We start from the raw sequence: 13,177 nt of genomic DNA, 5'->3' as shown, positions 1-13,177 counted from the left end.
GAATGAAACCACTTTTTTCATTTAGGGAGAGGCCAAAGACTACCACTAACATTAGCTAACGTGGCAGCTTAATGGTTAGCATCCTGACATGGCTATGCCAAGTATCTACTCCAGGGTGATCCTTTACCTAAAAATTACAGAATATTTCTAATAAAAACTATCCTGTGCATTAGTTACTTAGGAAGGAGGTTAAATGGATCATCTGAAAGATAGACATGTGAGAGAGATTGCTGTTTGTCACAAGCTAAAAGATTCCATAGGCAAGCCTGGATAAGTAAATTAAGCAATATGCTAAGAATGTTAATCTTCCTGGCTAACAGTTCCTAATTGTGTTAACATATTAAAAGATTATAGGAAGAGAACAGTACAAAGCTGCTGGGCAAGCAGTAGTAGGTTTTTCCTAGTTCAGGGAATATAGCTCACAAATCTAGTTACTGGCTAATGGGATTTCTTTGTGACCTATGTGTATCCCCAGGGTCCTCAGCTTAGAAAGGCTGACTAAGAGTAATACCAATACAGCATTTCACAGCTCAAAAGCAATTAGACTCTTCCCCTGGGAAGCAAGGATGATGTACCCATGAGAATAACAATGCCTAAGTATTTTCTTTAAAATGAAAATTATGGGTCTTTTTAAATCCACTATTCCATCCTCAGAGGAAATGCAATCATGTGAGTGTGCTAGATGAAAAAGGTCAGCAAGTGAATATTCTATTAGAATTTTGTATCCCTTCAAGACTACTTGTGCTGAAACCCCCAAAATTTCCACTTTTATAGGCTATTTTAAAGGCATGTGGTTTAGTTAACTTTCCTAAAAACCAAACATCAGATTATTAGAATCGTCAATGGCCCACCTTACGAAATTTTAGGATTAAATAGGAATCTTTTTTTCTCTCTCCCACTAACTCTGTTTATTTAAGAATGCTCATCTCCTGCCCTTCTTTCCAAATTATAAAAGAAGCCACAGGATAAATCCAATCCCAGGACCAGGATCTCCATTCTCTCTTAATAGTTCTGGACAGTTTTTTTTTTCCTTTTTAAAGCTATGCTGCCCCCCTCCAAAAATACTAAAAGTAGTAGAGAATGATTGAACATGGAACCTTTCCCCAGACTCCCCAGTCCCTTGGTAACATACAGGATTCTGGAAATCAAGCATAGCTGGGATTTCCTTTATTTTGCCAACCCTCCTAAAAGGACTGTAACAAGTAAATCCAATCTATGCTAGTCTATTTACTCTGAGACAAGATACTAAAAAACTCTTGAAAATCAGCCAAACATCTATTTTAAAATTCAGACAAAAGCCTCTGTATAACATCTAAATTACCATTCTCATGCATGGCTAAGCACCAGTGTTTATAACCTGATTAATCAGCAGGGCCCCTTGTCTTAAAGCATTTGTCAATTTGGAATTTGATGACCAGAGTCCCTTATTTAGAGTCCTTTAAAATCATACAAATTCTGCTAATTAATCACTTTGTTCACTCTCCTTTTGTCATACATTTTTGTGACTACTTTTATTTCATTAAAATGCATTAAGATTAATAGAACATGACAATTCACCAAAACCTCCTATAATTTTTTCTAATGAATGTATCTTCTTAACAAACCAACAATCAGGACTTCATGTCAATGACTTTCTAAATGACAAAAGCTCAAATGTATTGCTATGATTGAAGATTCTAAGTTCCCTTTGGATAAGAATGATGTGTCTTACTATATCACCTCAGTAGTGCCTAGCATAATGGTAGGCACAAAGTGGATAGTCAGCAAATACTTGTTGATTGAGTGATCTAAAAGTGTTGAGAAATTTGTTATAGTTTGATCTTCAAATTTAGCATTAGGCAAGGCACAAGGGACTATAAAATTATACTGGGAGTACATATTAGTTACTTTTATTTCCAGTCTTTTTCATTGAAGCAAAAGCCAACTTTGTTGAACCAGTATACTTACAGTGTCTGAAGATTTGAAAGGTCTTTAAAAACCCCATCAGCAATGTGAGTGACCCTGTTGTCCCCCAAATTCAACTTCTCCAATAAGCTTAGACCCACAAAGGCAGATTCATCCAGGCGTGTCAACTGATTATAGGACAAGTCACTGTAAGTAAGATTTTGGTAACAGTAAGGAATTCATTATACTTCAGTTCAACTTTATAATTCGCATCATTCTTACAAGATACATTTATTCTAGAGCTTTCAAACTCCTAGCATGTAGGTTAGGAATTTCTACCATTTGTTACCAACTATGGCAATTATTCATTTCAATCTGATATAAACTGCAAAGTCATCACTGAAATTGAGTTTAACACTTACAGTTCAGATAGCTGCTGGCAGAACTCCCAGGCATCAGGGCTGATTCTGTCAATAGCATTCTGGCTGACATAGAGCTGTTGTAATGTCCTCAAGCCATAGAGCCAGCCCTTGTTAACTTCTATTAAGTTATTGTGTTCTAGTTCTCTGCAGAATTAGAGAAAGAGAGCAAAAAATAGGTTATAAGAGAAAAGACAGTCAATGAAAAGATTCTTAATTCTTTACCAAGCCTTAGTGCTGGAAGGTGTTCTCTTCTTCACTCCCTTCACATACTTCTCATTTCACTCACTCCTACAATACCTGAATTTAGGAGTACCTATTAATGAACTCAACAATCTATTTAAGACTGAACAATATAGCAAGAGGGCTAAGGAACTGAGTCATATCTTCAAAACCTAAACGTTCAAGTAAATGTGACCAAACTATCAACTATGCCCAGTCTTGATGTGTTCTGATAATCTTCCTCACCTAATAAGTAAATTTAGTAAGCTTTCGATAGAGTACTCATGGGTAGAGCAGCAAAATCCAATGACAACATTTTACAAAGTATGTCAACTTTGTACATCAACTGCCTCAGGGATCAGAACAAAGAACTCCTTAGTAGAAACTGTATAATTAAAGACTCTACTCCAGAGCCTTAGATGTCCTAGTCAGAAGCCCTAGTCAATACTCCCCTGCTGTGGACTTACAATTCTTCCATGTTCACCAAGCCAAAGAAAGCTCCATCCATAAGTCTACTAATTCCATTTCGCTGCATTTTCAAAGATTTTAAGGAATCAAGTCCTTGGAATGTAAGGCTTTCCACAGTTTTAATCCTGTTTCTTTTAAGTTCCCTTTAAGAGAAATGAACAAAAGTTAATGCACAGTTCAGAATAATTTGCTTTAAAAAAAAAAAAAGAGTTGTGTAGAAGAAAAAGACCTCTTCAATTAACTACTTACAAAAACTGAAGATGAGGCAACTTAAAGATCTTGGGCGGAATCATGCTAATTCTGTTTCTATTTAACTTGACCACTATTAGAGAACTGGACAAATTATCAAAGCAGCCAGCTTCCAAGGTGGCTATTCTGTTATTACTCAGGTTCCTGAAATAAGCAAAATGAAAATATATACTAAACAAGAATTCTACCATAAAAACCTCTCCATACATACATATATATATATATATATACACACACACACACACACAATATATTTTCCTAAATAAATATATACTATATGTAAATATACTAAATATACTTAAAATTGCATATATACTATATTTTATATACTACATATATATTCTATGTATATTATATAGATACATACTATTATCTATCTTTGAAAATACAAATAGTATACAATAGGTCCATGTTGGTGAACCCATGACACTTGTACCCCCGTTTGCCAGAGGGGGCTGCTCTGTTCCCCTTCTCCACAGTGTCCAAGGACATTTTCCACATGCCCTGCCCCTGCCCAGAAGCCTAATGCAAGGGGGCTCACATTGTAAACCTCAAATTTCCTTAGACTTATAATTGTTGAAAATTTCACCATTGGGATATTTCATACTTGGAAAATTTCTTACTGATAGTCTATTGGAATGGGAACTCCATTGGCATGGGAGGTTCCTTCTCTTCCCTTCTTAAGATTACTTTAGGACAGAAACCCTTTGCTGAACAATGGAAAGGACTTTGACCTATGCTTGAGCATAGAACAGGAATTTCTTTGAGTCTTGATTGATTTTAGAATTGATACAATGGAGATACTCCACCCTATTCAGTCCTAATAGGATTGAGTAAGGACTGCAGCCTAGATCAAAATTTAATTATTGCAATCTCTACCATACTCAAGTTAACAGGATTTAGAAAGGGCTGGAACAAAGGAGTAAAGATTTAATCATTTGAAAAATATGACCTTCAACAGACATGTGCAAAAGCCAGAGACCTCTGGGCGGTCCTGGGTTAAGCGAGAGCCTCCATTGACAGGGAAATTGATGAAGAGTGATTGGTAGATGTGAGGACTGAGGGGAGGCAACTTGGATGGTTTCCTTAAAGATAGGAGGGTCTGGAGACTCGAGGGGTGGTTGTTGAGTTTTTGGGTCGGTGTGGTTCCTGGGCTCTGAGGAAGCTTGCTCTGAAGGAAGCTGAAGGTGGGGGCCTCTGAGACTGTTTCTCCATTTTGGACACGTGAGTAATAGGGACTGATCTCTTTTCTTTGCCCCAGCTATCTAAGGGCTTGGGCCTTTTGGCCCAGCCTAAACAGAAGGGGTATTTAAGCCCTATTCCCTTCTCTCCCCTAAATTTTAATCTTTACAGTTTGGCAACCACGAAGGGATAAAGAACTTTCAGTCTTCTGATTTCTTTTCTGATCTTAAATTCAGTTTTAATATCTAGTACCTAGAAAAAAAAAATTTTTTTTTGAGCCATATCTCTCTGGCCAAGGTTTTCTACCCTCGCAAAGCTGCTACAGGCTCCGGACCTGCCCCGCCGCTTCCTGCCTGCAACCTACAGCCCTTTCTGCTTGAGGGTGCAATTTGGACACACGATCTCTAAAAGGTTTGCCAACACTGCAATAGGTTGTTATATAAACACATATTTTAAAAGGCATTTTTTAAAGTGGAACTCTTTTTTTACTTACAAGTATTTCAGTTGCATTCTAGGAAATGAGGATGTCTTGATTTCTGAGATTTGGTTTGAACTGAGATCCAATGTCTCCAGAGAGAGGTAAAACAGGAGTTGTTCTGCATTAACTTCTGGAATTACATTGTGTACTCTGAAGACCAAAAAAAATGGCACTCTATGTTACCAAATTCTTTTTATGACACAAATATGGTACTGATTCCAAAGCCAGGCAGACCAAAAACAGAGAAAGAAAACTATAGACCAATCTCCTTAATGAACATAGATGCAAAAATCTTAAAACAAAAAAAGAGCACTCTAGAAGTTATCTATCACCTATCATTTAAGTATTACCTATATCACTGGAGGTAAAAGAATTAGGAATAATATGGTACCTTTTTTAAAAGATTTGAAAGATAAATTGAAAAATCCTTACGCATTTACTTACAATGAGAGAAGAGTGATGTTAGAAGTTGGTTCTCCAAAATATGGAATTTCTGTTAATTGATTATAATTCATTTTCCTGGGGAAGTAAAAGGAAAATATTTGATTCTTTAGTGATTTTCTTCTTCTCTAGTTTTCAAGTGGAAAATGTTCAGTCTCTAGGACATGTGATGTGCTTAATAAATTTTTATGATTGACTAAATGATTAGCTAACATAGAAAAAAGTTCATAGCTCAAAATAAATTGGACTAGGACTAAAAATTATGACTGCTCATTTTAAGACTGTAAGTCTATTATCATTGTGACAATGGTAAGCTTGAAAAAAGGCTGGGGAAAATTGTGTAAATTCATATTTCTCTTAATTTTGCTGCATGTCTAAAACCAATTATCTGTGTTTATGATATCCATTTTAGGAAATACTACAGATGATTAATATGTGTTTACGTATGCATACACTTCATCAAAAAATCTACCTCATATAGACTTGAATTTCCTGTGATAAGAATTACTTAGAGAAAGGCAAGATAGATCTTATCTTAGGATGTGTTAGAGGGAATCCAAGGACTGCACTGAATGCTCTCTAAGCTTCTGAAATAGTCCACATTTTTAAAGGAAAAAAAGGCCTCTGATGATCCAAGCTCTTTGTAACAACATGTTTGTACATTTTTATAGGTGAAAGAGTCCATTTACTATCATTTTATTTAAAATTGAAATAAAGCTTGGTGAAGAGGATTAAAAGCAGAAAATAAGATGAACAAGAGTAGCTTAAAAGATATAGGCAACTGAGAATAACAAAAAATGTCATGAGAAAATATAACACTGAGAAAAAAGAGAAAGCCCATACCTAAGTTATATGTAAGACTCCCCTAAGCAAAGTAGTTAGGAACCATTTTAGATCTGGGCAAACAGCTCTCTTTTCCAAACTTATACACAATAATCCTTGAGGAATCACAATGTAATAAATGATGTTCATAATGATGACTCTCAATAATCAAAACAAAATTAAATCATTTTCAGTACATGGAAGTATAAAACTCATAAAAAGTTATCTAAGTAGACTGTGGACTCCTTGAATTAGGCATGTTTTTAAATGTTCTGCACATAGCAGTCAATAAATGAATGCTTATTGAAATGAATTAAGCTTAAAGAGGGTGGAAGGGACTCCAATTTATCAAAAACACCAAAACAGGGGGCAGCTAGATGGCTCGCAGATAGAGAGCCACGCCTGGAGATGGGAGGTTCTGGGTTCAAATCTGACCTCAGACACTTCTAGCTGTGAGACTCTTGGCAAGTTAGTTAGCCCCTATTGACTAGCTATTAACACTCTTCTGCCTTGGAAGAGTGTTGACTCTAGGGTTTAAAAGAAAATACCAAAACAGGAAAACCTCATTCTCCAATACCCACCAATAAATGGTGTATAACTGTACATAAACCTTTTCTTTTTAGATCATACACTTTTTTTGGATGCCAAATAATTGGCATCTCAATGTTTACATAATATTGGGGAATTTTTCATTTCTTTGGGTCTAGATAACGAAAATACTGTAATACTTAATACCACAAAGCAGAGCTTTTCACTTGTGATTCAAAGAAAAGTACAGTTGCTGATTGCAACTTGAAAGCAACAATAAAATGGCATAATGCCCAGAGACTTTATGATATAACAAATTCAAACAAACTATTCTGGTGTTTAATCACTGCTTTAAAATTTTAATTCCTTCACACACCCTCATCCTACTTTCCCTACCACATTTGGATTGGCAATCCCCAAACTGGCAATGTTTATTAGGTTACAAAAATACAAATAAGAATAACTTACACTTCCTGTAACACCTTTGAATCCAGGCTGATGCTCCAGTTAGACAACCGATTATGACTCAGATCCCTAAAAAACAAAGTTACTCGGTTTTCATCTTAGTCCTTTAAAGGGGAATAAGGTGTAACTGTCAGGTGAATATAAAATAAAAAGTAATAGAGAAAACTCTATTCACATTACATCCAATGTTTATAAGATGAAATGAAGAAAAAAACATATTCTATAGGAAAACATCTTTGGAGTAAAACCCTGAAAACGGTATAGTTCATAGAACAAAGCTACCAATGTTCAAAATGAATCCATCTTCTTACAGGGAAGGCATTTCTAAATTATACTCCAGAACCCAGAATAGGAAATTCATTTCATAAGATCATGGAATATAGAGATAGAAAAGGACTCAAAATTGAGTCTAATCCCTTCATTTTACATAGGTAGTGACAGAGCCTGGATTCAAAAGCAAATCTTTTGCCTCCAAATCCATCTTTTCTTTGTTCCATCATAGCAACTGTCGTCTCAGCCCAAATCGCATTAATAATGGGTAAAAAAAAATGGATGAAATAAAAAATAAATTCTAAACTCTACAGTCCACTTTTGGTTTAAAGTACAGTCCAGTTTTGAACAAATCTGCAATGAGAGAGCTAAACATTTCAATAAGCTTTAAGGAACTCCCTTACTGCTTGTTCTCTTCTGGCACCTTTACAAGGCTGAGGTGGAATCCAGCCCACACAAGCTGTCTGCACAAGTGCTTTAAGAGATGCTACAATATGGCTGGCAATAGGAACATGCTGGTGAAGCATTACAGATCACTACAAGAGGAGAAGGAAGAGTTTATCTCACTGTGATACCGAATTGTTGACAGATGCATGCAGGTTTAAACAATGTCTTTATTACAGCCAAACAAGCAATTTCAGCCAGTTATGTCTGTCAAGGAAACTTTCACTCACAAATGTGAATTACGCCCTAATATCACTTAAGGACATGCCAAAAATCCTCACCCTTTTTTCTATAAAGATTCTAACACCTTTGCTTTAGGCTGAAGTCTGGCAACAGTTATCAGCTCAAAGGCATTAAAGGGTGGAGAAGAGGGTGGGGACAAATGTAGATGATGAAATATGCCCGACATAAAAAATCTAAATCAGATTTTTTGCCCCCAAGCCAAAAGGAAAACATGAAATGTCACATAATTGTGAAAAGAGATGAGTTTTTACTCTAATTCTATGGAGTTTCAACAAGTATAGAAATTGTGAACCACTGCTCTAATTTAGGTTAGTCCTTCTCTGCCTTGCTCCTAATTGAGAATTCAGGCAAGCAAACAGGTAACACCAACAGTGTTCCAGTTCTAGATGTCTACCTCCTCAGGCCTCTTATTCTTTTCCCTAAAGCTTAAAGATTTGGCTGTTTTCTTTTTTATTTAAATTGTGTTCACACAATCCTCCTTTCTACTTCTGGCTAAGTCTTTGTTTCACTTGGCATTTTCTATATACTAGATGACAATAAATATGGCTCTGCTCATTTGACTGGTCTCAAGTGACAAGGGCAATGAGGGGATATGATCTGCACAAGGTCTTACAACTGATAAATGGTGGAGTTAAGATTTAAACCCAAGTCCTCTGACTCCCAATATAGTATCATTCCATGCTACCAATGACTTTCCTTCATTTATCCCATTCTATTTAAAAGTTTCTTAAAATTCTTGTCAACTACTAATTTAGTTTTTATTAAGTACAAGAAATACCAACACTCAGGGGCAGCTGGGTGCCTCAGTAGATTGAGAGCCAGGTCTAGAGACAGGAGGTCCTAGGTTCAAATCTGGCCTCAGCCACTTCCCGGCTGTGTGACCCTGGGCAAGTCACTTGACCCCCATTGCCTAGCCCTTACCACTCTTCTACCTTGGAACCAATACACAGTATTGATTCCAAGGTGGAAGGTAAGGGTTTAAAAACAAAAAAAAAAAAGAAATACCAACACTTTTCATCATAGACAAAACAATAAAAACAAAAGACTTTAATAGAAACATTGTCTTTAAACTTAGTCCCAGGGAAAAGTGATATATGTCACAGCTAAGGAAGATAAGAAGGTGGGAAGGGCCTAATTACTTTTCTTTCAAATCTAAAGCAGGGGTTCTTAACTTTTTTGATATGCCAAGTCTGTTAAAGCCTATTGATCTTCTTTTCAGAATCTTTTTAAATGTACAAAATATAAGGGATTGCAAAGGAAACCAAAGTAAAATACAATTGTGAAACTATACATATATCTATTTTGAAGTTAACAGACACTTGAGAACCCCTCATACAAAGTCTTATACTCTGAACTGAAACATAACTGGAGTCTCATCAGCCATGAAGGCAAGATGACTACTGCCTTATAATAAACGGTTTGGGAGATTTTCTCATCCAACTCCCACCTCCTTCCATCTATTCTACAGCTAATACTCTGGCAAGGTACTGAGAGAAGACTTAGGGCTCTTTATCAATCTAATCTTTTCCTTCCTTCTTTCCTCCCTCCCTCTTCCTTCCTTCCTTCTTTTCTTTCCCCATACCTTCCATTTTAGAAACAATACTGTGTATTGGTTGCAAGGCAGAAAAGTGGTAAGAGCTAGGCAATGGGGATTAAATGACTTACCCAAGGTCAAACAGCTAGAAAATGTCTAAGACCAAATTTGAACCTAGGACCTCCCATCTCTAGGCCTGGCGCTCAATTCACTGAGCCATCCAGCTGCACCACTCCTTTCCACCCACCCCCACCACCTTATTTTCAAAATAATATATGCAACAAAACAGAAAACATAACATGTCTGTAATTTACATGCTCTAGAACAACCATCCTTCCTGTAGCAGGATATAGGCAGGTACCTGCTAACATTCAATTCCTCCTTTCTAGCCTAACTAGATTATGTGAATTACCATATACTAACTAGTAGAATTTATCAAATATATACCTATAGATATAAAGAAAATGATAGGTCAGTTCCAGTGATACACCAAGAACCTAAAAGTTTCAGATTCCTTCAATTTGCCCATGCCTTTTGATCAAAATTCTAAAATCCAGAGAATTGGATTATTCTCAGGATTTCTTTTCCATAACAATTAAACACATTGACACACTTAATGCAAAAGTAACAATTAGGAAAAAGGAGGAAAAAATCCTCAACAAACCACACATTTAAAAAAATGTTTAGCCTCAACAAGCTCAAATTTATATGAACTAGAAGTTTCAGGAGAAACAATTCAGAGTAGTTTGCTATGGTTTAACACTCAAAAGTAGGTACAAGTCTTCAATAATCTTTCAAATCAGTTAAAGTAAAGGTCATAACCCAAGTTTAGCTCTTTTTAAAAAAATGAAATTCTGAATCCACCTGAAAACAGAATTCTTTTGTCTCCAGATTTTTTCCTCTTCATAGGCTACTATCAAACATTCAAGTACTTAATGAAATGACCTAGTATTGCTATATTAAATCTCAAAAAATCCAATGTTGCAACAGTCACTATTACAACTTAATATCTCATCTTTTCAGCTTCTAACACCACTGATATCTGAATATTTATGGATAAGATAATTGAAAAGTAGAAGTCTTAAGAGCCAGTCTTCTCAGTGTTGTGAACTAAGCTTCCCCTCATGCTAATCTACAGGGATAAAGCTGTAATAAATGATGAATTATTAAGGTTCTTGATATCCTGTGGAGCCAGAGGTGCCATTAATGTAGTCATTTAGTGCCATCAGAGTGTAAATAATTTATAGGATCTGCAGAGCAATCACAACAGGTTAGAAAAGGAAGAACTGTTCCACAAGGTAATTACAAAGACCTTAGGCAGGAGAGAAGCAGGGAGGGGTTTCTTTGACATAGTCTCAAAAAAGTAAATTTTTTAATCACCTTCAATGATTAAATACTTCTCTTTTCTGTTTCAAGTGCTATGCAGCATAGATTTTGGAGATAATAATCATTATAAAAACAAGTAACCCCTTTTACAAAATTAACAGGGCTACTATTACTTGGGGGGGACTTAACAAAATTCATTCTTTTTTTTCAAAATCTTGTAAAAAAAATAGATATAGATATCTATAAAATCAAGTATAACTTACCCAGCATTACAGGGAATGAGGTTTTTGGCCCAAAAGAACTTACAAAACAACTACCAGGGGTATCTACTCAATGACACAAGGACTCACTTCTTACAATAAATCCTCAATTAACTGGAACAGACCCCCCTCCAATACCATCCAATCCACTTCTAAGAATCAAAGCTTTTTAAAACTTTCTAACCTTATTAGACCTCATATTTAAAAAATGAAAAAAAAAGGTTATCTAAAATGTACTTGGAGCTTCCCTGATGTCTTGGAACAAACTAATCATAATTAGACCTTTTCTTGAAGACTCCAAGATATTCATTTTATGAATCATCAAACCTTGCTGTATTATAATAATGTTGTAGGGAACATTAGGATATGTGTAACCCCAGACTGCTGTACTTCTAAAAGTTTGTTCAATTGTTTTTTTTAACAGTTTTTCAATCTCTACTCTCAATATCAGGCCATCAAAGTTGTTTCCTGCTACTATCTGTGTGCTAAACTCTAGTAGCCCTACAACTTGTTGATTCAAATTCATAGCTTGGGAAACCAAATAATTAAATGTAACTGTGTGTAGTTTATGATTAAATAAGAGTGAGGGAAATATTTGTACCAAATATTACTTATAAAAGTCAAACAAACACGGAATTAACACAAATATATCAAGATCTACTTCCCTATTTGCATATTTTATTTAGAATTACTTAGATGAGTGGTCAAAAGATGACATTTTCCAAAGAACTATAATCTATACATGACCATATTAAAAAAAAAAGTGGCACAAATCCCTATTACTAAGGGAAATGAAAATTAAAATAACTTTGAGGTTTCCCCTTAACACCATGATAATTAATGGAGATGACCAAAAAAGAAAAAAATCAAGGTAAACATACTGGGAATTTAGAGACATTAATTTTAATTCACTGGTGGTGGGGCTGTGAAATGGTCCAACCATCCTGGATGTCAATTTGGAATTATAAAAGAAATGGAATTAAATTCTCCATACCCTTTGATTCATTAGTACATAAGCCCTAAGGAATGCCAAAGGAATTAGAAAATAAGATCCCAATATTAACCAAAATAACTACAGCAGTAAGTATTCCTTATGGTTATCAAAAAACTAGAACTGAAGTGACTGTCCAAAGACTGAGTAAGCGCCGAAAGAAAACAACCGTGGCACATGAAATTAACGTTAAAAAATGAAAAATATGAGGAATTCAGGGAAGCAAGGACAGATTTATTTGAACTGATGCATAGCAAAATAAGTGGAAACAAAAGAACAAGATTCACAATGATTACAACAAATAAAAAATTCACTATTATAATAAGGGAAGCTGAAAGCTGACTAACTGAAAAACAAATGAAGGTTATCCCAGGAGAGATTATGAAACATGCCCTCCCCTTCTTATAGCAGAGAACTAGGAGACTACAAGAACAAAGCATGGGGTATAGTGGCAGCTATGGCCACTATATGGGTATTTTTCTTAGTTAGAAAGGGTTCATTCTGGGGGTGGCGGGAGAGTTTTTCCCCCTTTCCAGGAATTACTATGATATAATAAAAATAAAAGGCATCAATAAAGCATATGTTCATTTTTTTTAATGTTTCTGTTGCTAACTTTTATTTTATCTTCATATCTACATAAATCCTGCCCCTATTCCCCTAAACAGCAAGGTACTCCTTGAAAAAACAATTAAAAATATGAAAAGCTCTTCAGCAATTCAACAGGAACTTCAACTGTGCCTCCTTGCCCCTCCCCCTCTCCAATCCTCTTCAAGGAAGGGAGGAAGGTGCATTTCCTCATCTCTTCCTTAGACACAATGTGTAGTCATGGTAATAACCAGGCACTAGGTTTCTTTTTGATGACTATTGTTCTTCCATTTACATTGTTGTCATCATTGTGCATTTTGTTTGTTTGGACTGGCTGATTTCACTGGACTTCATTCAGTTCACAAA

General features: G+C 35.6%; 1 protein-coding gene across 1 annotated transcript in view; it reads right to left on the bottom strand.

Moving 5' to 3' along the window:
• LRIG2 (leucine rich repeats and immunoglobulin like domains 2) overlaps positions 1-13,177 on the bottom strand; it is a 46,609-nt gene that overhangs the window by 20,316 nt on the left and 13,116 nt on the right. The window contains exons 2-8 of the mRNA XM_007485159.3: positions 7,162-7,227; positions 5,347-5,421; positions 4,918-5,052; positions 3,243-3,386; positions 2,993-3,136; positions 2,307-2,450; positions 1,948-2,091 (exon numbers count right to left, since the gene is read on the bottom strand). Of these exons, the coding sequence (XP_007485221.1) occupies positions 1,948-2,091; positions 2,307-2,450; positions 2,993-3,136; positions 3,243-3,386; positions 4,918-5,052; positions 5,347-5,421; positions 7,162-7,227 (852 nt within the window). The remainder of the gene's footprint in view (positions 1-1,947; positions 2,092-2,306; positions 2,451-2,992; positions 3,137-3,242; positions 3,387-4,917; positions 5,053-5,346; positions 5,422-7,161; positions 7,228-13,177) is intronic.

Source organism: Monodelphis domestica, chromosome 2, assembly GCF_027887165.1.
Source record: "Monodelphis domestica isolate mMonDom1 chromosome 2, mMonDom1.pri, whole genome shotgun sequence".
In the NCBI taxonomy this organism is placed as follows: domain Eukaryota; kingdom Metazoa; phylum Chordata; class Mammalia; order Didelphimorphia; family Didelphidae; genus Monodelphis; species Monodelphis domestica.
Note: the sequence above shows the minus strand (reverse complement) of the source record. Positions and strands in the feature narration are given on the sequence as shown.